This window comes from Eumetopias jubatus, unplaced genomic scaffold, assembly GCF_037043125.1.
Source record: "Eumetopias jubatus isolate StellerSeaLion01/CBP00866 unplaced genomic scaffold, mEumJub1_p1.0 scaffold_6, whole genome shotgun sequence".
NCBI classification, from domain to species: Eukaryota; Metazoa; Chordata; class Mammalia; order Carnivora; family Otariidae; genus Eumetopias; species Eumetopias jubatus.
Window position 1 is genome coordinate 15,158,981 of NW_028274812.1, and position 27,398 is coordinate 15,186,378.

The following is a 27,398-nucleotide window of genomic DNA, read 5'->3' on the forward strand; positions in this document are numbered from 1 at the left end:
TTAGGGAGTTGGTGGCATCTTTTTCTTTTAAATGGGTCAGACTTAAGAATACTGATTTCATAATTTCTGGACCCTGGTCCAAAGGGTGGTTGAATCAAGGACCCAGGAGATGGCTTCCCCCTTTGTTGGTGCCCTTGTGAGCACAAAATGATAATGTCCCTCCCCAAGGTTCTGAGTATGATTGGAAAACTGTTCCTAACATCAGAATACTGCCAGGATTTCTAGTCTCCCAACAGCTGCTGCATTTTGGCCCATCCCAGGAGGTCCCATTAGGACTCCCCCAGTCTTTCCCAGGCTACAGGTATTTGGTTGGTTTCCCGAGTTCCACAGAAGCTCCAAGAGGTATGGGCAAGATGCAGGACCCAATCCACTCGGTCTGGGGCCTGAGACTCTTGCATTCACAAGAAGGACACTTTGGTCATGAGAATGCAATTTTTTAACCACAAATGGCCGGGGTGAAATCCCGCCTCAGAATTTCCAGGCAGGAATTTATTTATTATCTATCTGCTAAGAACACCGTAATTCCTTTCATAGGGAAGCAGCTTATCAAAAGGCATCCATCATCCCCTAAGTAAACGGCAGAGTTGCTTCTCTTGAATGCCAGACCTCTCTAATGACAAAGTCCATACCACACCTAGTTTTCAGGAAATTAGTGGAGACCTTAAGCTTGTTTCAAGCCGCAGGGAAAGACTCTTGAGAGTTGAGTCCACTGCCTATAGAATCTAGTCAGCCAGAGAGAAGGAGACAATGAGCCACTTAACAACAGCGAAGTATCATTTATCTCAAAATCACACTAGGAAGGCTCCCTAGGGAGGAAGCTTGGCAATGCAAAGAACTCAAGAGATAATAGAATCAAAACTTCTCCACCAGCCAACAACTGCATACCTGACAGTGTGCCCATTGGCAATTTCCAAGGCCTGTTCCTGTCAGAAACCTTCAGCCACTGAGAATTAATGATCCTCAATGTTTACAGTCAATATGTTTTTAAAATGTTCTTTCATCTAAATATAGGGACTCTGAATCATTGTCTTATTTCTCAACTTAAAAACTATAAATGCTCTAAATAATTGTCTAATAATTAACAGCGTAAAGAAATCAGCTCGAGAGAGAGGAAATATTCTTTGTGATGAGAACTTGTCCAAATCAATCATGAAGTAAATGCTTCTCTGCCCAGGGCCGTGGTGAACACATATAAAGCAAATGGGTGTCACAGCTTCAGGATCCTAGGCTCTGTTAAGGCACCAAGATGATGACATTCACCATATTAACAAAGCAAAACCTAATGACAGACAAGATCTGGCACCATTTTTACGTTTATGTTTAATACATATGCTCCTGGGCGACATTCCATATCCCTTTTTTTCTTAAATGAACACCGGGGTACACATTTTAGAAATGTGGCCATAATTCCTTCTAGTATTTTGTTTTCCTTCTCGCCCTACAGTTTTTTACCTTTACTCCTCTTTCTTACTCCACCAGCTGAAAGAGAAATGTTGTCTGAAGGCAGTTGTGATAAACAGGTAATCATGAGAACAACATTTCTATAGAGTAAGACATTTCAGGAAGGAGGCAGGGATCCAGCAGGCCCAGGGAAGACTTCTGGGTACCTGGAGTTGTGAGTCGGGAGAGAAAAGGGGATCTAGGGTTAAACAGGGGACAGGGGAGCTGGAGTTTGGCATCTGATGGGCCCTCCAGGGACCCAGGTGGATCAAGTCACCAGGGAGTGAAGGAAGCAACACTCTTTGCAATTACTGGGGAATAAAACAAACTGTGGTCAGTAACGAGTTCGGAAAAGGGGCAGAAATAATTATTAAGTTGAATTTTGAAGGCCAAACCAAACATTTATTAGAGATTGTAGACTTATACATATTAAGCTTTGATGGGTGAATTTTTCGGAGTCTTGAAAAACACCCACTAAAAGAGTAGTGATCTAAATGGGAGTGGACTCTGAGGGGCTTGTGAGACTCTCATGTGGGGAGAGGGGGATGGGAAGAAACACAATGAATGGATGAGTGAGCACACTGGGATTTGTCTGCCATTCACCACAGCGGTTTTCATTAAGGTTGGCCAACATTACGGTTCAATTAACAATCGATTATTATCCATGAGACCAATCTTGCTCTAAAATTTCTCTCAATACCATTAAACAGCACAATTAACCAAGTCTCAGGGGAAGAGTCACAGTCTCTATTATTATTATTATCCTTCAGTCCCTGTGTATTTTTTAAGCCTAGCAGGAAACCTTTAAACTAAGGTACTTAGGTATATGGGGTGCCTGGGTGGCTCAGTCGGTTTGAGCATCCAACTCTTGGTTTCAGTTCAGGTCATGGTCTCAGGGTTGTGAGATCTCTAAAATAAATAAATAAATCTTTTGGGCGCCTGGGTGGCTCAGTTGGTTGGGCAACTGCCTTCGGCTCAGGTCATGATCCTGGAGTCCCGGGATCAAGTCCCGCATCGGGCTCCCTCCTCAGCGGGGAGTCTGCTTCTCCCTCTGACCCTCTTCCCTCTCGTGCTTTCTCTCTCTCATTCTCTCTCTCTCAAATAAGTAAAATCTTTAAAAGAAAAAAAAACTACTGATGTAGTATATGCTGGCTAATTGAACATAATAATAAAAAACTTAAAAAATAAATAAATAAATAAATAAATCTTTTGAATAATAATAATAAAAAGAAGGTATGGACTGGCTCCTTTTTTTTTTTTTTTTTTTTGTGGTGAGAGAGAGCGTGAGCAAGCCAGTGGGGGCAGGGGAGGGGTGCTGGGGAGGGGCAGAGGGAGAGGGAGAGAGAGAATCTTATGCAGGTTCCACTCCTATGCTTAACCGACTGAGCCATCCAGGGGCCCCTGCACTGGCTCCTTTTGAACCAGAGATTCCCAAATGATGGTGCCAGCTTCAATTCACTGATTGAAGGCCTACTGTGTTCCATAAACCGCGTTTGACATCTTATATACAATTTTCCTTTTAGTTCACAGTAACCCAAGGAGATGGGCATTATTTTTTCCCATTTAACAGTTTGATATTATCTGGATCTGAAAAGGATGATATGTTTCATAATGGTAGAAAGAGCATATGACGAATGGGAACCTTCCACGACCTCCTGGTCATGTTCAGCAAATAAACATCTACTGAAGGACTGAACGGCATGGCACCTCTTGACAGTTCACAAGTTAAAGACTGTGAGAACTGTAAAAAAAATTTTTAAATAGTTTATAGGGAAATCAGGATGTACATGCATGAAGAAGACATCAAGGTTAAATTAAAAAACTGAAAACACAAAACCAAAAACCATGTCATTCATTTTTGTGTATTTGGCACAAAATTTCTGAATTATTGAACAAATGAATGAAATCAGTCAACCAATTGACCAAATGCTAGATTGAGCGATACTGGCTCTAAGAACTAAAATAGTCTAGCGAAGGGAAGTTCATTATGGACCTGGGTGGTCGCAAGATTTCCTGAATGAGATGAGGTCAGAGTTGGGCCTGGAAGAATTAGAAATACTGGAATTATCAAGAAGGACTGAAGTCCCACTGGGTAGGGGGAATAGGGTAAACAAGCCCAGATAACCCCTTCCTGGCCCCCTGGTCTGCTTCTGCAGCACCAGCCGTGCCTCCTGTCACTGGTCCCTCTCAGCCTTTTGCTCTGAGCTCATCTGCTCTGCTCACATTTCCTTTGCTTGAGTTCTGTCCAGCTAGTTCTCAGAATGCCTTGAAGCTGGCACTGATTTTGCTAAAGCATCTCTGGATTAACCAGGAATGCCTCTGTCCTTTAGTGGAGAGCGGAAAAATAGTGTTTGTCCTATGAATGATTCTAGGCTTTTGTAAGCAATGTAATGAATTATTCTTAATGAGGCATAAATCATGACGAATATCTCCCATTCCCAAACAGCTGTGAATGGGCTTCCCATGGAAATTTCAGCATTTGGGAGACCCTCTTGAGAACTGCAGAAAGTCACTCCTAGTAGTCCATAAAACAACATTTCAACTCCCCTTGTGCCTCTGCCTCAAAGTCAGGGCCAACATAAACACACCCTCTCAGACTTTGGTGACAGGAACACAGCACACAACCCAAAGCTCCCCCATACACTGAGGTCTTGTTTCCCAGGAATCAGAAAAGCATCTTCCAGCTCAGGCTTCCTGAACCCTTTCCAACTTGGCTTCTGTCAGAGATCCCCGGAATGACCGTCACTTTGTTCTTTATCTCATAACAGGTGAAGCATTGCCCTGGATCGGAGTCATGAATTGGTTGGGTTTTTAGAAAAATCCATACTTTCAGTTGTGGACAAAGTTTGTTAGGATTGTAGTAACCCCCCTAGGATTGACTGCTTTTTTACTCTGAAAAGTCTTCCAGCACCACACCATTGTGTTTCCGTCTTGTCCTATCTGATTCTGTTTTTCAGGAACAATATGAGACACTAAGAGCTGTGCTCAGCAGCAGACCTGCTTTTGCCAACACAGCTCACTTCTGGATTGGAAAGAGTGGTTTCACTTTTTACAGGTGGGGGGACAGCTTCTGTTTTGTTACTGCCTGTGAGTCAGCAGCGCCGTCCTTGACAGAAAAGACGTGTTGCCACCCTGATATCTCTCTCATGAGAAGGACAACTGTAAACTCTGTCAGACTACAGTGCCTTGTGTTTCCGAAATAGTGTTCCAACCCTTCAAATGCAAGGAAGGAGGCTCACAGAAGCTCCTGAGAAAGAAGGAGAAGAACAAGGATAGTGAAGGGAACTTCAACCAGTGTGAGGAGGAGTCAGCAGTTGGTCCCATCTGGCAGTGGGGAATATGTTTTGAGATTCTGGGTCCAGTCTTTCACAAAAGACTTTGTTGTGAGGGCTGAAATTTTTTTTCCTCTGGGACTTAAAAAATCCTGGGTCTGGGTCTATGCATTCAATATTTTGATGGCACAAGTCTTGCCCCTTATTTATATAATATTCTAAAAACCCTATTCTGTCATAGGAACAGAACAATAATGTAGGAAGAGGCTACACAGATTTGAAGGGAAATTTTTGGTGACCAAGATCAGAGCATCTACTTGTGTGGATTATATAACTCTGGTGAATTTTCACTTCCTGTCTGGAGTGTTATATCCTAGTAAAAGTGGGCAAAAAGTCCCAGCACTTGATAGGCCCGCTTTCCCTGAAGTCAACGGATTGCCCACAGGAAAGCTGTCAGCGTGCGCCAGCCCTCCACTGAAGAAGGACCAGGTTCAGGACCTGGCACGGTGCAGCCGAGTGGCATTGCTCCCAGAAGTCTCTTCCAATAAAGAGCCATTGTGGGATGTGAACCCTTCAGTGTACCGGACAAATGACTGAAATGAAAAGCACAGTGCGTGTTAGTGGAACCAGAAACATGAATGAGTGGGTCATATCGTTTTTCAGGTAACTGTTCTGTAGTTCAGTCCTTGCCTACTGGAATAGTACAGATTTCCATTTATCAGTTGATAAGTGAGAATGATTACTGTCTAACCATGAAGTGATACAGGTTATTAGCACTGGTGGGGAAGGGAAGTGGAAAATGGCTAGGGGAGGTACGAAGGGGTTGGTGATCTTCAGGAAGAGACAAGACATCTGAAAAGAGAAGAAAGGGCCGATTCTCTCCACATGGGATCAATACAAACTCTGGTTCAGCCATCAGGGAAATTAGAGACCCTATCTCATTCTAAATCAGGTGTAGGGCTTCAAAGTAGCTACGGTTTCTATGTGAGAATGAGGTCTGAGGCATGAAGTAGGGCCAGGGCCAGGGGTCAAGATCCAGACTAAAGGCATCTACTGTGCAGGTGACACCCAGTTGTTGAGCTTCGGGTCCCACAGACTGGATATCTAGTGTCCAGATCCAAATACTGAGGGCCAGAAGGAACACGGAGCTAATTCAGCTGGGCCATAGTTTCCATCTGGGTGACCTGGACAACCTCTTTACACAATAGGTGACCTTCACGGCAAACAAAACAAAACAAACCCCTAACCAGATGCCACTCTCAACTAAGCTTTCTCAAATCAGTCGCTAGGAGGGCACAGTTGAATTAGACCCCTTAGACCACATGAAAGCTGCTCTTTCAGCTGGACCTGCCCTGCGTGTGCCTTGGTTTTAGGACCAGGTGTTTCTATCTCTGAGCCAATTATATTTGTCGCCTAATCAGTTTTGGCCAGAAACATGGTCAGTCTCAAATAAGCCTCTTTCCTTATGATCTTGAACTTGATGTTGGTCATTTGGTCTACTTACTTTCTGCCATATACAACTATCAACAATCGATGCCTATATACCTGTACCACTTTAGTAAAAACAACCACCTCAAACTAAATAAATAAAATTAACAAAATGAAAACATCCCAAATATCTGTAAAAGGATGCAAATATTTCAACAGAAAAGCCATTTGGTTCAGTGTCCAATCTGTGTTCTTCATTCGTTGTATCTGACCAGTGTGGGTTCCACCTCTATAAGCAGTCTACAATGACAATAGGTCATTTTAAATGTGCATCAGTTGTTTCTTTCAATTTATGATTATGCCTTTGCAATAGGCAGCTTACATCTGGCTGAAAATACACATAAATCTTTCTTCCAGTAACCCAGCAGTAAATTCCCCCATGTTATCAACTCACCAGAATTAAGCAAAATGATGGATTTGAGGCACACGAACTCCTCTCCCTGGAGATTCATCATACGAAACCGAGATGACGTAGCCAGCAACATGTCAAAGATCTCCACCATGCCCTCTACACATTTTCCCTGGTTCCTATGAAAACACAGAAAATAAAAAGAAAAAAAATAGTATTAAAGCACAGAAAACCTGGGGCTCCTGGGTGGCTCAGTTGGTTGAGTGTGACTCTTGATTTTGGCTCAGGTCATGATCTCAGTGTTTTGAGATCAAGTCCCATGTTGGGCTCCAGGCTCGGTGGGGAGTCTGCTTGAAATTCTCTCTCTCCTTCTGCCCCTCCCCCTGCTCATGTGCTTGCTTATTCTCTCTCTCTCTCAAATAAATAAATCTTTTAAAAAAATAAAGCATAGAAAGCTTTCAGACCCATGATAAGGTTCACATTCATAAAAATCTACTGGCTCCAAATCTGTAACAAAAAAACTGCAGCCCATTCTTTTTGTGGAACATGAATATTCATTTGAATTCTAGAAGGCAAAACAAAAAAAAAAAAAGAAAGAAAAAGCTTTTCCATCAATAAAACATTTCATTTTGAATTCTTAGAAGAGACATATTGTTCAATCTCCAAATCTGCCATGTTAAATAGCAAGCTCTTCAAAGAGAACACAGGCAGTACCTTTTCTGACATCAGCCATAGCAACTTTTTTCTAGATAGGTCCCCTGACACAAGGAAAACAAAAGCAAAAATAAACTACTGGGACTACATCTAAATAAAAATCTTCTGCACAATGAAGGAAACAATTAACAAAACTAAAAGACAACCTACTGAAAGGGAGAAGATATTTGCAAATGACATATTCAATAAAGGGTTAGTATTCAAAATATATAAAGAACTTACATCCATTCCACAACCAAAAAACAAATAACCCAATTAAAAAAATGGGTAGAAGACATGAACAGCCATTTCTCCAAAGAAGACATATAGCTGGCCAACAGACACATGAAAAGATGCTTGACATCACTGATCATCAGGGAAATGCAAATCCAAACCATAATGAGATATCACCTCACACCTGTCAGAATGGCTAAAATCAACAACACAACAATAGGTTTTGGTGAGGATGTGGAGAAAAAGGAACACTTGTGCACTCTTGGTGGGAATACAGACTGGTATAGCCACTGTGGAAACAGTATGGAGGTTCTTCAAAAAGTTAAAAATAGAACTACCCTATGATTCAGCAATTGCACTACTGGGTATTTACCCAAAGAATTCAAAAACACAAATTCAAAGGGATACAAGCACCCCTATGTTTATAGCAGTGTTTTTTTACAATAGCCAAGATATGGAAGCAGCCCAAGTGTCCACTGATCGATGAATGGATAAAGAAGATGTGGTACAGTTATACAATGAGTGCTATTCAGCCATCAAAAGAATGGAATCTAGACATTTGCAACAACGTAGATGGAGCTAAAGAATATGTTAAGTGAAATAAGTCAGTCAGAGAAAGACAACTACCATACGATTCAATTAATATGTGGAATTTAAGAAACAAAACAAATGAGCAAAGAGGAAAAAAAGAGGCAAACCAAGAAACAGACTCTTAACTACTGAGAACAACCTGATGGGTTACCAGCAGGGAGGTGGGTGGGGGAATGGGGGAAATAGGTAATGGGGATTAAGGAGGGCATTTGCTGTGATGAGCACCAGGTGATGTATGGAATTGTTGAAGCACTTATATTGTACACCTGAAACTAATTTAACACTGCAAGTCAACCGTAATTAAAATAAAAACTTAAAAAATATAGAGTTCTTCAATCTATGGGTAATCAAAAATGATTAAGGTTCAGCTAAATGATTTATCTAAGTATTTATTGATCTGCTATATATTCTAGGCATGTGGTCACTATAGGAATAAAAACAGAGCCTCTACTCCCAACATGCTCAAAACCTTGAACTAATATAATCAGGTTTAACAGACTTGTATAAAGTGCTTTTGAAATACAGGAGGAAGTATAACGAAGGACTGTGGCTGGGCTGGAACCATTTGTGTTGCCAAGGATGACAGGTAAGGATTACCCTAGTAGGTAGCATTCGTGTTGACAGTTTAAGAAATGCAGGCTTTCATCAAGCAGGAGTGCGAAGGCATCATTGGAAGAGGGTCTTAGACATGGACAGGAAGAGCAGAGTGAAGGACATAGAGTGGTGTGCTAGAGGTACAAAAGAGACAAGAGATTAACCTGGGAAAGGAGAAAAAGGTCAAGTGATAAAGGATGTACCACATTATAAGAAATTTAGGCTTTTTCCCTGTGCAACAGAGCCTCTGCATCGAGGATTTAACATTAGTAGTTGCAACTATTAAATAAGCAAACCCGAAGGTTCATAACATGTTATATTTAAAAAAGAAAGTATTGGTATCTTTTCCATAGGGCTGTTGCAGAAGTTCAATGAGATAATACACGTGAAAGGAACTCATTCATCTTTTTGTTCACAAGCTGAATTGGGGGCACGTTGTCTTTGAGGGGGACAAGAAGAATTTAAAATATCCTATGCATATGCAAACATATATTTGTGAAAAATATAATAATTTAAAACATGAACAGTAAGCACATTGTCCAGTACTTTGTTTTATTTTTAATTAATGTATTTTGGAGTTCAACTGTTCTTAACAGCTGCATAACTGCTTCTTTTTTTAAATTTTTTTTTAAAGATTTTATTTATTTGACAGAGAGAGAGACACAGCGAGAGAGAGGGAACACAAGCAGGGGGAGTGGGAGAGGGAGAAGCAGGCTTCCCACGGAGCAGGGAGCCGGATGTGGGGCTCGATCCCAGGACCCTGGGATCATGACCTGAGCTGAAGGCAGATGTTTAATGACTGAGCCACCCAGGCGCCCCTGCATAACTGTTTCTAATAGCATAAGTTTTGCACTGAACAAAGTGCTAAAATTTTTTGAACCATTTCTTTGTTGGCTGACATTTCGTTTGACCTCAAGGATTTTACTGTCACAAACATTTCATGCAATAACTAGAGGACTTAATGCATTTTTAATATTGATAAATAGTTCAAACATTGCTTCCCAAGAGCTTGTACAATAGGCTTTTGGTAGAAGAATATATTGGTATAAACTCCTTCTCTAAGAGACCTGCTCTTACCCTTTGCTGATATTTTTCTGTGGGGTTATTAGTCATTTTCACGTTGATTCTTAACTGTTCTTTATATATTATAGTAATTAGCCCTGTGTTCTATGTGCATTCAGTGCTTTTCTACTGGCTGGTCATGTTTTTCTTTTTTTTTTTCTGGTGTTTTCTTCTGAAAAATATTTAATTATTACATAATCGATTTGCCAAACTTGTTGTTTAGAATAGTATGTCTTGCTTGAAAAGGTCATTTCCCTTTCAGTAACATATGAAAAAGCATCTTATGTTTCCCTCTAGTACAGTTCCATGTTTTTATACTTAAATCTTTCTGGGATTTATTTTTTTATAACAACTGTACTGAAATATAGTCACATATCATATCATTTACTCATTTAGAGTGTACAATTCAATGGATTTTAGTGTATTCCCAAAGCTGTGCACCTGCTTTTCAGGATTTACTTGGGTGGCATGTGAGACAGGACTCAGCTTTGTATTTGTCCCAGGCAGCTAGGTAGTCTTAACACCATTTATAGAATAAACCATCTTTTCCACACTGATTTGAAATATGCTAGGTACTTTTTTAAAATTTTTTATTGTTATGTTAATCACCATATATAACATCATTTGTTTTGGTGTAGTGTTCCATGATTCATTGTTCATAACACCCAGTGCTCCATGCAGAACGTGCCCTCTTTAATACCCATCACCAGGCTAACCCATCCCCCTACCCTCCTCCCCTCTAGAACCCTCAGTTTGTTTTTCAGAGTCCATCATCTCTCCTGGTTCGTCTCCCCCTCTGACTTACTCCCCTTCATTCTTTTAATAAATCCATTTCTTTCTTACAACTGTCCTTTAAGGTAGTATTATTTTTGTTGTTGTCAAAAGTGAGGGAATTAGGACTCAAAACTATTAAGTCAGACCATACTATCTATGACCAGAGGAAAGAATTCCAACACGATTTCCTTTGTCTTCCTTTTTCACCCTACTTTAATTCATACTTGCCCCTTATAAGCCAGGCCTTGTGCTAGACATAAAGCTGCAGAGAAGAAAGACATGGGACTCGTTCATAAAGAGATCCAAAACAGGAGTGAGACAGTCGGAGAAAAAACAGGTACAAGACCATGGGCTACATTCCCCCAGAAAAGATATAGAAAGAAAGTCTTACAACTAACGTCAGCCTCCCATTTAACCCACATCAATATTGAAGCAATCGCCATAGACTTCTCAGATAAAGGTAAATGAGATTTTATGTAAAGTGTTCAGAATGGCAGGTGGTACCTAGTAGCAGCTATATAAAACTATCACTATGAGATATCTGGATAAATAGGGCCACAGCTGTTCAGGCTGTGGTTAGCCTAAATCATCCAGAAAACAATTGCCACAGTGCATTTTGCTTTAACTGTGGCATCCAGGTTCATGGAAGCTCTCTAGAAACAGAGGGGAATCTTTAAAATCTATGTTGCTCAACAGGGGGATGAGACGGTGGTCTCACCAAAGGGTGACTTGGCCCGAAACAGGGACAGCATACTACAAGGGAGTGTTTCTTATGTGGAAGTCTAAAGTAGCACATTTTCTTTTTTTTTTTAAAGATTTTATTTATTTATTTGAGAGAGAGAGAGCACAAGCAGGGGGAGCGGCAGAAGGAGAAGGAGAAGCAGACTCCCCACTGAGCAGGGAGCCCAATGTGGGGCTTGATCCCAGGACCCTGAGATCAAGACCTGAGCCCAAGGCAGATGCTTAACGGCTGAGCCACCCAGGCGTCCCTAAAGTAGCACATTTTCTTTCTAGTGAAAAAATAAACAAGGATAGGGGGAAATGTTCGGAGGATGAAGCTTTAAAAATAACAACCCATAGCCAAAACAGAGAAAGGTTCCTTTCTCAGTATAAAGTTTCTGTTTACTTAACAGACTGCACGGCAGGGGAGGAAATCTCAGTGTGGGAGGGAGCCTGCGCTCACCTGCTGTGAGCAAAAATTCACTTCAGAAATGGAGAAAGTGAAGCTCTAACAATTTTCCTTTCTTCCTTCGTGTCCCTTCTCAATAGTCTCCCACATTTTCCCACGAGAAGCTGTTCTTCAGTGTCTCCCTCTCAGCCTTTTCTTCCCCAGACATGCTGTGGATTCTCACCAGCAGCTCTCACCCGAGCACCGTTCCATGCTTGCTCCTCAGTACCCCACAGGAGCCAGGGCCTGAGCCCTCAGCAAGGGCACACAGCCACGGCTCCGTGTGACTGTGTGTGTGTGTGTGTGTGTGTGTGTGAGAGAGAGAGTGAATGTGAGTGTGTGTGTGAGAGAGAGTGAATGTGAGTGTGTGTGTGGGGGGGTGTGTTTTCATTTAGAGGATGTGGAAGGAGCAGACATTAAATATACATCATTGAGACATGTTAAGACGACCCTGGGGCTTACCTTCCATGCAAACAAAAGTGCTTCTCAACTTTGAGGGCACCTGGGGGAATATTCATACTCATATTGAATATTCATTTCAATATGCAGTGAAGCTGCAATTTTCCAAGTATTGCTTTAAGAGTCTTGAAGAACTTTACACTGACATCTCTATTAAGAGTAAACTCACTGTCCTTTCAATGGGGAAACCTCACTTGTTCTAAACACTTCAGCCAATCCACTATTTATGTAATAAATTAAAAATATGTGATTTGATTCTCAGAGTCCATAGTCTCTCATGGTTCGTCTCCCCCTCCGATTTCTCCCCCTTCATTTTTCCCTTTCTACTATCTTCTTTTTTTTTAAACATATAATGTATTATTTGTTTCAGAGGTACAGGTCTGTGATTCATCAGTCTTACATAATTCACAGCGATTTGAGGGGCACCTGGGTGGCTCAGTTGGTGAAGCGTCTGACTCTTGGTTTCAGCTCAGGTCATGATCTCAGGGTGGTGAGATTGAGCCCCTGAGTCAGGCTCTGCGCTGGGTGTGGAACCTGCTTAAGATTCTCTCTCTCCCTCTCCTTCTGCACCTTCCCTCTCCCTCTATAAATAGAAAATAAGATAAAATGAAATGAAATGAAATAATGAAATAAAATAAAATAAAATAAAATAAAATAAAATAAAATAAAATAAAATATGTGACCTTGAAGATGTTTCTGGTAAATCACTAGAATGTTGCCCTCTTAGAAATAACTGCTTGGTTGTGTGGGTGTGGTATGTGTGGGTTTCCCATGAGTGCTGTTGGCACAGGTGAAAAGGCTGGTGATGTGAGCTAGTGAAGGGATGATGTGTCACCCTCAGATCAGGTACAAATCTATGTGGACCTCAAAGGGTGGACCAACACTTGTTGCTTGCCTAACACAAAGGGACCCTTTACCGTCCACTAAAGTCATTACACGTTGGGGTCAGGATTCTTTTTCAAAGTCCTGCTGAAATATTCTCTACTAACCTTAAGGAGCCAATCAGACTAGAGCATTTCACTCCATTTCAGAGGGGATGGATAAATCAACAGCACCAGAAATAGGTGATTACTAAGAATCTGGAGGTAAAATTACTGCAATAAGACAAAATTAGGCTAAATCTAGGAAGTGTTCCTAAGGTGGAGAAACATGTGGGGTATAAAGAGCAAGATTTATTTTTAAAGGAAGCACAATCTCAGTCATAGATCAGAAGCAGTTTACCAAACAGACTAGCCCATGACCCCCACTGTGAGATGTAACAGCCTCTGACAATGAACTCCTCCACCCGTGACATCAGTCCGTGTTCAGAGCACTTCAGAATCCCCTTGTGGGGAAACATTGTTCTGCTCCTTACCCTCTTCAGATGCAGTCCATCTGCACATAAGTAGTGGGAGAAGGAACAGAACTTGAGAGAACATTTGCTCATGGCATGTCCTGGAAATCTGTCCTCTGTAGAAATGAAAGCCGTTTTTTCAGACACACTTAGCTACCTATTCCTCAACATGGGAGATAGGGTCCTAACACGGTAGGCGGATCACACCTGTCCTTGTATATCTTCCAGAACAATCTTACAAAATTCCCCACAGCCTCTCTTTGTATGAAAAGATACTTAATAGATGGAAACAGAACACCCAGGACATCAATGAAAGACATTTAATTTCATTGTCCTGCAAAGAAAGTGCAATATGAGTATAAAAAGATTACAAATTAAGATGCTGTTTAAAATCAAAAGAGGCAGGTTTTGCTGTATTTGAAGAGTTTCTGTATCTTTGATGTTACAAAAGTTCTCAGCACATGCTCTGAGATGCTGTGACCCTACAGATATGTGTATGATCAAGAGGTTTACATATACAACTCTTTAGCATGTGGAACAAAATGCTGAAGATGGCAAATCATAAGCAATACATCTTGAAAGATGCAAAATTTGAATGGCTGTATCTTAAGGCTGATTACTTGAGATGAAAACGGTTAAGACTTTGGTGTCTGACTGCCTGGGTTCAAATCATGGCACATCTATTTACCAATTATGTGACCTTGAACCAATCACTTAAACTGTGTGCCCGAATGCATATAGAGACAGAATCACCCACACGGGACTGCACAGCGAATAAGAAATAATTAATCCATTGGGATGTGATGGCTGTTTGATCCAGCAGTTTGCCTACGTGGATCAATAAAGAAACCGGACTGGATGTGGGGCAGTGCCATAAAAAAATGTTTGCTCCCTTAGTGGCCAAAAGCAAGAAACAGATATAGCAAAGCTAGAAAGCTCTGTCACAACACTATCTGGTAATGGCAAAATATCTGATTAAGTCATTCTCTGAAATAATTGGGAAGGCACACCATGCACCTGGGGAAGTGGACAGAAAGAGTCAGAGTGATGGTGTGCAGTGGACACTACGGCTGCCATTAGTCAGTATTACAAAGAGGTAAGCTCAGGCAAGGGTTGAATGGTCCTTAAGCAGAACCTGTGCAAATGGGGAAGCCCCAAAGATAGTCTTCGAAGTTGGGAAAAGCCAACTGCAACTGGCCATGAAATATTCAGATATGAAATTGAAAAGGATCTGGGTATGAAAGATCTAGTAGGTTTCTCCGTGCTCAGAGCACTTCAGGTGGGAAAGGATGACACTTACAGGGTGTTACCTCCCATCTGAGCCCATTGTTTCAAAAAGCCTCAAGGAGCCACCAGTAAAGCTGGAGGGAGGGGCCAGAGGACAAAGAAGCAAATAAAAACATCAGACGAGAACGAGACTAAGATAGCACTTCGGCTGTGGCTGCAAGCAGATGGAACTGACAAGAGCAAAAAGAAGCCTACTATTTTTTTTTTTTTTTTTTGAGACAGCTCTTCTACCAAAGAAATCACAGCCTTAACCAAAAAACAAAAGCCTTGGGGTGCCTGGGTGGCTCAGTCGGTTAAGTGTCCGGCTCTCGATTTCAGGCTCAGGTCATTCATGATCTCAGGGTGGTGAGATCGAGTTCTGCATCCAGGCTCCTCGCTTAGTGTGTAGTTTGCTTGAGATTCTCTCTCTTTCTCCCTCTGCCCCTCCCCACCCCTCTCCACCTCGCTCTTAAAAAAAAAAAAAAAAAGCCTCTGAGTTCTTATGCCTCCAACTCTAACATTTCAGCTGCTCAACATAGTAAAGTTTATTTCTTTCTTAGTCATTGTCCAATGTAGGCAGCCTCCTTGGTAAGGTGATTTTCCCATTCAGGGACCCGGGATCCTTCTGACCTCTAGTTCTGCTGGAGAGGTCCCTGAAGAGGTCTTTATGTGGACAGTTGTTGGGAAAGGGGCTGAGACAGGCACAGAATGTGCACTAGCAGGAAGCACTGATAGCTCACCAGAAGGACCTGCTTCTCCCCACTCACTACAGATGTGGCCAAGAAGGATAATGGAAAGAAAGAACCTCCCAGAAAGTGAAGCCAGGATGCATGGAAAAGAGTAGAAAGCTCCTTCTTCCTAGAGAACAGATTCAGGGACTAATCAGAGAACTTTCAGGCTCCCGCCCATAGAAGCCTCTTCTTTCTGCCCACTAGGACGTCACAATTGCTGTGTGAGAGGGACACTGACTATTCTCTCCTCCCTTTTTCCTCTGTGGGAGGTTTTACTACAGTTGTTTGCCCTTACTCCAACACTGGATATTGAGTGTATCTGTGGGGTAAGGCTTCCAGACCAGGAGGAGTCACATCCATGCTCCATGGAGTGGACTGCACATCACTGAGAAATCTTTCAGTGGATGGACTTGGAACCTGACTATTTCCCTAGGGAAGGGGCAGTGTGTGTTCTATGTGTGGGAGGAATGCATATTTGGTGTCCAGATGTGAAGACTGACAAAGACTGCTGTATTCACCAGAATGCATTTCCTTTTTCTCCAGCATTTCATCCTAGACAACATCTCCCAGCCTCCCTTACACTTAAGAGTGGCCATGTGGCTGGATTCTGCCCAATCAAACATGAGTGGAAGTGACTGACATCACTTCTGTGATGAAATAGGGAAGAAACAGGTGTGCCTTTCCCAGTCCTCTTCAGATGGGGAAGAGCAAATGAAGAGCATTCCTAGGACCTAGTAGAGGGCCAAACCAAAAGTTAGAAGGATCCTGGTCTCTGAATGAGAAGATCACCTATCAAGATGCCTACACTGGACAATGACCTGAGTGAGAAATAAATTTCTGTGTGCTGAGCAGCTGAAATTTTAGGGATATCTGTGGCAACCTTTAGCCTGAACCCCATGACATAGAAGAGATGCATGAGTCTGATTACCCCTGGCCCCAACTCACCCCTGACACACAGACACACTTAGGATGCAAAGATATACTTATCTTCTGTAAACATGGCTACTGACTGATCAAAGGGATATAAGAAATGTATTCTCTGGCACCTTGCTGTATAGATTCTAATCATTTCCAAGTGGCATGATTAGGAAAGATGTCAATGAGTATATGGCATTTGATGTAGGTCTCCAAGGACAGATTGAGTAGGAGGAAGAATATTCCAGGCAGATTAAATGGTATCGGTAAAATATGACAGGTGGGAATGATGATAGAGTGATGAGGAATCCAGCTGGTAGAGTTTGGTGTTTGTAAGGAGAGAGACTTAGAAAGAGCTTAGTCAGCATGTGGAATGGTTAATAAAAGGCTTAAGAAATACTATGTAAGGAAAGACTATGAAAAGCTTATCAGTAGGTGACATGATCAAGTAAGGGCTTTGTTATATTTAATTTGGCTTCAGTGTACAGAGGAGAGTGAGGGAGAGAGGAGAGTCTGGAAAGAGACTGCAGGCATGAGGAAGGAAGAGAAGGCACAAGAGTGACCATGGTTACGAGGATAAATAAGGGATATTTTGGAAATCTGCAAAGGAAGAATCAACAGACTTGGGTGAATGATCTACAGTGTTGGGCAAAGAAAGGAAGAATTTAAAGACACCTTTGAAATTGTATGCCAGAATGACTGGAAAGATGATGAAAGAAATAGAAAAAATAGCAGAAATAAAGAAACTCAGAGGATTTATCATATGCCAGTAGAAGAAAAAGACATTCCCTTAAAAAATATGGAATTTAAAATTTCTCAGGACTAAGTAGAGATATGACACGCAGGAAATTGAAAACGTTTGTCTGAAACTTGGAGGAGAGGCCAGGATTAAATATATGAATTTGGACTAGTTTATTCCACTTCTGATGGTAGGCATCTTTTCAAATCAGCACATCAAAATATATCTTACCTTTTAAATGAGTGCCTCGTATTTTACTGTATTCATATTTATTAAGTGCTCCCCTACCTACTGATGGGCATTTATACTATTTCCATTTTTGGCTGCAGCAAACAATGTGCAATTATCATGCTTGCACACATATTTTCCACACTTGCGAAAGTGACCAGAAAAAATTCTGATTCATGTAATATCAGAGTCAAGGAGTAAAAACACGTAAAATTGTAACAAGTACTGCCAAAATGCCTTCCAAAAATAGTTGTACTAATTTGCAATGCCCCAAACAGAGCACGAAAATGTCTGAAAATAGAGATTTTGGAGGTATCTCAATAGAGATGGTTAAAACCGGGAAAGGGGGGCACCTGGATGGCTCAGTCAGTTAAGCGTCCAACTCTGATTTCGGTTCAGGTCATGATCTCAGGGTCCTGGGATGGAGCCCCACGTCAGTCTCCGTGCTCCACAGGAAGTGTGCTTGTGGATTCTCTCTCTCCCTCTGCCTCTCCCCACCCCTGCTCTCTCTCTCTCTCTCTCTCTCTCTCTCTGTCTCTCTCAAATAATAAATAAATAAATCTTAAAAATTAAAAAATAAAACTGGAAAAGGGAGTGAGCTCATCATGGAAAGTGGAGAGACAGACAGGCAGATGGAGAGACAGAAGAACAAGGCAGAGGGAGGAAACTGGGGAGCAACATCTCTGGTGTGGAGCCAAACTTGAACCAGTCAAAAGAAGGAATGGTCAGAGAATCAACAGAGGGGGACACTGACTATTCCCAGAGAATCAAGAGAGACAGGACAAGAGGGACCACAATGTTGAAAGTTAGATGGTGGCCAGGAAAAGGCGTGCAGTGGGATAGATGACAGAGACGGAAGGAGAGAGACATGGAAAATCAAGAAGTGCAGACTTAATATCATCACAGGAGAAGGAATGTGTTTTTCTAACTGAAGAATAAGAGAAGAAATAATGTGAAAAGAGAGAAACTCTGCAGCTACTGTTAGAAATAGTATCACTTGAAATTGTTTAGTAAATAGGAAGTGATATTAGTTGCAGAAAATATGAGAAGGTAGACTGAGGCTGAACACTTTGGGACATGGGAGGAAACTGTAAACACTGTTAGGGCCCTGGGATTGGTTAAAGCTTAAGAATGCCCTTGGAGGGGCGCCTGGGTGGCTCAGTCAGTTAAGCGTCTGATTCTTGGTTTCAGCTCAGGTCATGATCTCAGGGTTGTGACGCTGAGTCCTACATTGGGCTCCTCACTCAGTGCAGAGTCAGCTTGAGATTTTCTCTCTCCCTTTCCCCCTCCCCCCACTTGCGCACAGGCTCTCTTTCTAAAATAAATAAAATCTTAAAAAAAAAAGAAAAGCCTTTGGATTTCTGGCCCTTGTCCAATCTTCTCAAGTCCATTTCTTACTACCTGCCCTGCAGTTCACACTGCACAACACTTCTGATCATGTGCAGATGATCCACAGCATTTGCTTGTGATGTTGGGATTGTCATCTCCATCCCACCCCTTCCTGCCCTTGGATTTTCTTTCTCATCTTTCCAGGCTCAGATAGGTATCTCCTCTTCTGGGAAGGATTCCCTGACAGCCTACCATTCTCTACTGTGTTATATACTCTTCCTCTATGATCTGAGAGTATCCTTTATATCAGTGGTCAGCAGAGGGTAAATATTTTAGATTTTATGAGCAATACCGTCTCTGTTGCATTGACTCAACCTTTTTTATGGTGAAAGCAGCCATAGACAACATGTAACCAATGAGCAAGACTGTGTCCCAATGAAACTTTATTTACAAAATAGTAGCAGAGTGGATTTGGCCTATAGGCCATGCTTTGTTCATGCCTGGTGTATACATTGTTCTACACTCAGTGAATTTACACTCAAACACCAACTATGTGCCCATTTGGGTGGTAAGAAGGTAACAATGAGCAAGAAAAGAATGTGCCTGCCTCAAAAGAACTTACAATCTACTTGGGAGGCAGATAGTTACAAACAAAACGAAGAAAAAAGGAGTAATTCAATAAAATTTTAATTAGTGGCATGAGGGGGGTGGGGAGGAAAACTAGGTGCTAGGGGAGTGAAAATCAGGGAGCCTTATGTAGGAGAGAAGTCTGAGATGGCTGCAGGACATCCTGATAGATCTCAGAGACCTGGAGCTCAGAAAAACCTTTGAGTCTGGAGATTCAGTTCTGGGGACTGCCACTGGAGAGTGTCTGAGTGCAGAGAGAGAGGAGCAGACAGCATGGTGGGGGAATACTGCCTAAAAGGAAGACAGGTCTGTGCAAGATACACAAGAGGACCAGTGGGGAAGATGAAAAAGAACCAGGGAGGAAGGTATCAGGAAGTACTGAATGATCTCTACATAATAGGTTAGAGAAGTTGAGGAAAATGAGCATGGATTGGGGCCAGATCAAGATGGTATCCTGGCTTTTTCTAGCAGTGTTGAGTAGCCTGGGGATGAAAGGGAAGCCAGTATATGGTGGAGGGGGCCCAAAGTAGGAAGACTGACTCTTTAGGCATGGAGAAAAGTCGAGGGGACAGAGATTGCAAAAGATGGTTTTGCAGTGACTGATTATGGGGCTTAGGATGGACCAGAAGGAAAATGAACTCAGAAGAATGTTTGTAATCAAAGAATAGGAGGTATTATGTGTCAAAGATAAAGAAAAGGTGCAGTAGGAATAAGGGCTAGAGAAGTAGGAGCTACAGAAAATATACCCTGGAGAGGGAGCTTCCAATTTAAGATACTACCGGATGTAGAGTTTCCAGGGGATGGCATCTCCTAGAGAGGACACCAATAACTGAAATGTAGAACCTTAAAAACACTGAGACCAATGCTCCTGTCATTATAACAAAGTACAATAGTAAGTAGATGACTAAGAATTGACAAAAGATCTGATTTAAAAAATTTCCCAGGGCCAATTTGTTTTTGTTTTTGTTTTATTTTTTTTTAATTTTTTTTATTAACATATAATGTATTCTTTGTTTCAGGAGTACAGGTCTGTGATTCATCAGTCTTATACAATTCACAGCACTCACCTCCCAGGGCCCATTTGTTTCTGACTCTTCAAAGACCTCCCAAGTGTGAGGTCTTTTCCTTTTAAGACTATTCTGAACAAGTGCAATGATCTGAAAGCGGGAAGAATAGGCCCAGCAAATTCACTAGGAGAGCTTCTAACTCTCATGCCCAGCCTTCCCTCTGCTCAACTGTCAACATGCAAACCTCGTGATGTTGAGCCAAATTCCATGCTTTCTATGTTAGCGTACTTTAACTATCACAGGATATATGTCAAGGCAAATGAGCTAAAAACATGGTAACAACTAGCAAAAGATGTCGTTCCTCTTAGGAAGGGTACTGTTTAGATAGAGAATTACAGGAGAAAATGGAATAAAATGAAAACCAATAAGGCAAATCTTAAGAATATGGTCAGAAGATCATCCTCTTAGAGCGATTCTGAGAAAGGGAGCTAAAAACCATGTTGAATGACTCACAGAAGGATTGGATTTCAAGGGGAAATGAATTTGGATCCATTTCCTTGAGAAGAGTTGCTATGAGACCAAAAGCCAGGCTATCTTCACTGAGTGTTTGAGGAATAAATGCATGGAGCAATTTAGCTGCATTTTAGAAACGTAAAGTTCTCAGAAGCCACATTCCAAGTGAAGCAGAGCTTGCTGAAGAAGTTGGGAAATGTGACTCTAAACAGAAAATTTCCAGCCCTCTGCCTTTCCTAGCTTAAGTCCTTATTTAGCTTTGTTGCTGTTGCTGTTTTCATTTGACACATAACCCAACAACACTGGTGCCCAGTAAATGGACTTTCAATGAAAAGGAGAGAAAAGCCAAAAAGATCCTTTTAGGATAAAGAAGACCATGCTCATTGCAATCAAAGAAAGGGGTGAGTATTTCCCTCAGGCAGTGTCCTCAGGATATTTTTAGCTCAAGGAAAAAGTCACTCTCCTTCAGAGACCTGCCTTGCTGAGGTATTAACTCACCGATGACAGAAGTGTGGAAGTGATTGCTAATAATCACTAGGCCACCCACACACATCTAACTCCATACCCAACTTCTTCCAGAACGAAGACCCTACCCATGCCCCCTACTCACGCCCCAACACAGGGCCTGAAGGATCCTCATTTCCTCCTCCTCCCTCTTAATACCAGTCTCCACGGTGGGCTCCAGTTTTGCAAAAGTTGTTGGGAGCCTCCCTTCGACCCTGGTGACAGGGTACAGAGAACTGATATACCTATTAGTCACCCAGAAGGATTCAGACCCTCCTTGTTCACGCCACAGTGCAAATGGCGGTCATGAACATTATATAGGAAGCGTTAGCTTGACCTTCCTGAAAGACAAGTCCAGATACTAGCTTCCGACACTTAGTCATCTAATGTCCAATTATCTTGATTAAGCTATCTGTCATACAGGAGCAAGACTCTAGGCAACTCTTTGCTATTTAGCGGTCTCACATCAGGAGGCCGATAGTCAAAAGAGTTTTTAAGCCAAGAGATATTTTCTAATAAATAGAACAAGCCTTAACTTGCACTCTTTTCATATACTTTTGGGTGCTAAAGTGGCAAGAAAGGAGGTTAGAGTTGGTTATCACAAATGTTTCTGTCAGAACGTGTAAAACACACTTCTGGGTTTGAATGGTTTGTCAAAGGAAGATGAAATTCTTTACTTTTATAAATAATGATCCACTTGAGTTTGCTTGTTCAGCGTGTACACTTTAAGAGCTACAGGAGGTCCCCAGAAAAAAATTCTCTAATGGTTGTGTCTACTGAAATGTCTAGCTGAAAAGAGATTCAATCAATCTTTTAAGATACCTACATCAAGTATGTAAAACATAAAGAAGAATACCTCAGGTATTCACTTTTCATTTGGATGTTTTGGAATTATACAAACAAGGCAATTAAGTAGTTGTTCTCCACCGTACTTCAAGGAGCATATTCTGTTAATGGGAGTGAAGGCAAACCAACGAACAGAGAGAGTGCTATGCTTGGATGTGAGAACAGGATTTCTGCTTTGGATAAGCCATTCGTTGTTTCTCCATAAGGAAAATACAAATAACACCTCATGTCTTCATTAACCCAATTTTAGTTGTGCACTATTTTTTGAGTCCATTATATATGTCAGACTCTGTGCTAGACACTAAAAACTCAAAGATCAATTTCATCCATGTATTCCTTTATTCATTCAGTAAATATTTATTGAGTCAGAATCTCAATAGTTAGAGTCACTAAAATAGGTGTTGAGGGTGTAACAATGAGCAGAACATTGCCCTCCTGCAGTACACAGCTTGGTAAGGTAGACGGATATTAAACACACACACAAAACAATAAAATAAAACTATTAATTGCTATAAATGCCAAGGAGGAAGAGTTTGGGGTCAGATGAGAGAGTATAACTGGGGAACTATGTGAGATAAGGGGAAAGGCCTCTCTGAGGAGGTGACATTTAATCTGGAGCCTGAAGAACTAGCAGCTTAGATGGGACAAGAACCGTACCAAGGGGAATGACTTGTGTGTAGGTTTTGGAAGCAAGAAAATGCTCGATGAGTTTGAGAAACTAAGAGAAGTTCAACATCCTGAAACTCTGGAACTCGGTGGTCCCAGGCACAAGTAGTCCTGGAGAGACTGAAGAACCAGCCGTGGAAACGGTCTCAGGCTTTGAGCAGCAAGGTGGTCTTCATCCCCAGGCCAAAAGAGGCCATGGCACTTTCATGAGAATTCCTGAAAGAATTTAAGAGAAGGGTGACCAAGATTTGTGTTTTCCAAAGATGAGACTCACGGGGGTGTGGGGGGCTGATATTCCCCCAAGTCTCTATAGCAGGAAGAAAATAAAATTCACATTTCTTAACCCGGCCATCCCAGTTGCAAAAGTTCTTATGCACACAAAAACCAAACAAAATACACCACAATCAGTCATGGCCATTTGAAGGGCCTACAAAAACACAATGCTTTTCTTTCTTTTCCTTTCTTTTCTTTCCTTTCTTTCTTTCTTTCCTTTCTTTCTTTCTTTCCTTCCCTCCTTCCTTCCTTTCTTTCTTCCTTCCTTCCTTTCTTTCTCTTTCTTCCTTCCTTTTTTTTTTTTTAACAGAAAACCTTAATCCACTCACCATCCTTTAAGACAAATGACACATATCCAATATAGAGTGTTGGAATTCCAATGACTAAATCGGTGACCTAGAATTTTCACAGGGATCCTAGCCGCTCATTCAGTTGGGATTTATCAAGCTCTTACTCAATCCCAAGCACTTTGTAAGTTAGTCAAAGCCCCTACTTTCCTGAAGCTTCCACTCAAGTGGTAGAGGGAGAAAACCCTCAAATAAATACAGATAAGATAACCTCCGATTGTGATAAGTGCTTTTTAGGAATTAAAACAGGGAACCCAGGTGAATTGGTAGAGGGCCACCTTTGCTAGATTGTCCTTGAGGAGGTGGCATGGAACCGAGGCCTGAGTACAAGATGTACAAGACTCCATTTTTTAGAAGAGAAATGTTTCGTGTTTTTCATTCAGATAAGAAATAGAACAAGGTAGTTATTTTAATGGTTGGTTTTAAGGTTAGGAAAAACTGTTCTGGCTTTGAAATCCAATAAGGAAGAGCAGCAAATGCAAACCATTTTGCCAAACAATCCAAGAAACTTGAATTAAAAAAGTAGAATCGGAAGTGACCTGAGCACTATCTTCCTCTTAGAATCTCAGGCTTTTCATACTGAAATTGGAACTGCAACCACTAAGAGAGGCTTCCCCTCGAAGCCAGTTCACAAACTAGGCCCATGAACAGAGTCAACAGAAGATACCAGGACTTCTTGGCTCACATTTGAAACAATCCTGTTTCAACTGAGTATCATTCTTTAATGTTTACCATTCTTTTGGAGTTCTTTTGTTTCCTTAATCCTTTTTGTCTTTTCTTTTATTATCAACAATCTTTGCCTTGAGTTTACCATGTAATTTCTATTTTCCAATAACGTCATGTAATGCTTCTAAATCTAAGTTTTAATCAGATAAAAGTTTGGACATAAAACAAACATATCTATTTGAAGAAGGGCAAGTGATACTGAAAGCTGTCTCCAATGTGGTGGGGGGAGTGGATATGTGTCTGCCAAGTTATTGGCAGTTTTTTCTTGTAGCTCTCACATTTAGGTGCTCAGAGAAGTATATTTTTAAATTTTTCTTTCGATTTTCCTGTAATCTGAAAAATGTAGTCTTCTTGCACTGTGCAGGAACAGGTGTATCATGTAACTAGTAAAGAGCACTGTGTCAGGAAAAGTGGACTTGTGTTCTTGGCCCCCCCTCTGTCAGTAAATGGCTGTTGTAACCCTTGGGCAAATCTCTTAACCTTTCAGGAATTCCATTTCCTCATCTGTAAACAAGGAGGCTGGACCACATCAATGGTTTTCAAACCATTTTTTAAAGTGGCGCCCTTATTAACTAAAATATGTGACACTCCAAATATAAAACAGAATAAAGTACATCTGCTTTGGAAGAACTGTGAGTATGTCCCACAGACCCACTCCTTCCTTCCTTCTTTCCTTCCTTCCTTCCTTCCTTCAAGACCACCCCCTTGGTCATCTCCTTGGAAAGAACCATGGAAGACAATTTGAAGAGCACCACCCTAAACCTCAAAAGCTATTTCAGTTCTTAAATAATGATTCAGTGACTTTGTAAGAGCAAATGAGGTAAGTCTCAAAAATCGTACCTCATACACTCGAGGTTTTGTAGAATTACTAACATCTACAAAAGGTTAAAAGTATTTATTTACTCATTCTCTTGAATTACCACACTCCACTTTTGGTGACCAAACTTCTTAAGATACTGTTACTCTTATCTTAGCACCAACAAAATCTCATAGATTAGGCCATGATGCAATTTAGCTCTACTACCAAGCCTAACAATAATGACACAATAACAGTAAAAGCTAACATTTATCCTCTTCTTACTGTGTGCTAATAAGCATGGTCCAAGCACTTGACATCCACTCACTGCATCCTCATCAAGCTCCGTGAAAAAGATACTATGATTACGGAAAAAGAAATTGAAGCACAGAGAAGTTAAACGACTGCCCCACGTCACAGGTTGTTGGTAGAAAATCTGCAGTCTGGCTTCAGAGCTGGGCTCTCAGACATCACACAGAATAGCCCCCTCCACAACCATCCCCTTCTCCAGCTGGACTCATGCTCATGTGCCTTTCCTCTCTATTGGGCCCTACCCCAAGCTCAACCCTCCTAAAAGGTCTCTCAGGGACCCTCCTCACACACGTATCTATGTATCTGAACATGAGTGTGGAGAACCATGCCCTGGTTGATCTCCAAGCTACTGCTGTGCTAAGACTTTGAAGATTCCTACAACTCTTCTCTTTTTTAAGCACTGCAGTCTAAGAGAGGGAAAGGTAATAGTTGATGAATGCTTATTAGAAACTAATATAAAAATTACGAAAATTTCACTGAGTCTCATTAACGGCAAGGCTCAACATCATCTATGTGACCTGAAAGGCCAGGTGAACCTGTTCTACTCCAAGCAGAGTCATGTGGATGGCACTTTCAGGAAAGAAATGAGAGATGATCTATGTGACCTTTATGGGTAAATGTGTCTTTCTCATCATTTTTATTCTAAAGGGCAACGTTCTGGCCTTTGTTTTCTTGTTCATTTGTTTTCATGCTATCCCCCTCTCTTTCATTTTCTCTCTCTCCCCTTATTAAATATTTCCAAAGCTTCAGGCCACAATACATGTAGAAATTATACCTTTAGTCTAACAGAATAACACTAAACTGGGCCAACGCCATTACTCTATGTTACCAGAAAATTCTTTAAGAAACTAAAGTAGGGATTGGAGTATAATCCTACCATTTCATCAGTGGTTGGCACTATAATATATTGTTCTGGAAACAACTGGTAAACAAAACTTGAGCCCATTCCTGGGCTTTTAGAAAAACATTTTTCTCCTTTCTTGCCCTACCCGGTGTATTCCCAAGGATTTGGTGCTGCACTCTGACCCCCCGGGCCTCAGTGATGGTTAAAATTGATTCTAAACCAAGGTAAACAGGGTTCTTCCCAAGGGCCTGGAGAGCTCCAGTCTGCAGAAAACTAATGAAGCCCTTGAAGTAGCCAGCTTCTCTTCCACCCACACTTTATTGAAATGCTTTTGAGTCTTATTGTGTTGTAATTACATACTATAGAAAACTCGACCAACATCTATTTCAAGGATTGGGCCCATGACTCTTACTAAAACATTTCAATTCTATTTTCCTGAGCATACAATCTCTAAATGCATCTGTGAGGGCCCTCCACAAGTATTTCCATTTCACATTTCAGAGAACTTAAAGTGGTGCCCATTCCTGACTTAGCTGACGGTGGATGCAAAGGGAAGGCTGCTGAGGCTGTCTGGGTTGTTCTCTCTTTCCTTATATTGTCAGTGTCGTATTTAAGCCAAACAAAAGGATCTTAACAACATGTATGTTTTGTAAAGTGTAATAAAAAATGAATATCCGTTTCTCTACAACCTACTTTCTTTTTATTTTCTTTATAAAATGCGTTCATTGCAGAGAGAGCCACTTTATCAATATTTCTTTTACAGCTAGTACTTTTTGTATCTTTTCTCAGACATAAGGCCCAACCCTGCCATAGACTTTTTCTTATATTTTCTTTTTTTTTTTTTAAGATTTTATTTATTTATTTGACAGAGAGAGATACAGTGAGAGAGGGAATACAAGCAGAGGGAGTGCGAGAGGGAGAAGCAGTCTTCCCGCTGAGCAGGGAGCCCGATGTAGGGCTTGATCCCAGGACCTGGAATCATGACCTGAGCTGAAGGCAGACGCTTAACGACTGAGCCACCCAGGCGCCCCTCTTACATTTTCTTATAAAAGTTCTAGCTTTGAGTCTCAATTAAGTCCTTCATTCATCTGGAATTAATTTTTTCACATGGTAGGAATTAGGATCCGATTTATTTATTTTTCTACATAGATAACCAGGTGTCCCAGGACCATTAATGTAATGGTTCCTCTTGTCCCTCCAAATCTCAATGTTCCCTCTATCATAGGTCAATTGCTCCTAAATGTCAGTTTCTGAACTCCCTTTTCTATTTCA

General features: G+C 41.3%; 1 protein-coding gene across 2 annotated transcripts in view; it reads right to left on the bottom strand.

Annotated features, from left to right (window-relative positions):
* The window catches only part of ESR1 (estrogen receptor 1), a 379,111-nt gene that overhangs the window by 33,575 nt on the left and 318,138 nt on the right, over nucleotides 1-27,398 (bottom strand). For both annotated transcript variants that reach the window (XM_028103407.2, XM_088023837.1), the window contains exon 7: nucleotides 6,595-6,728. In XM_028103407.2, coding sequence (XP_027959208.1) covers nucleotides 6,595-6,728 — 134 coding nt within the window. The remainder of the gene's footprint in view (nucleotides 1-6,594; nucleotides 6,729-27,398) is intronic.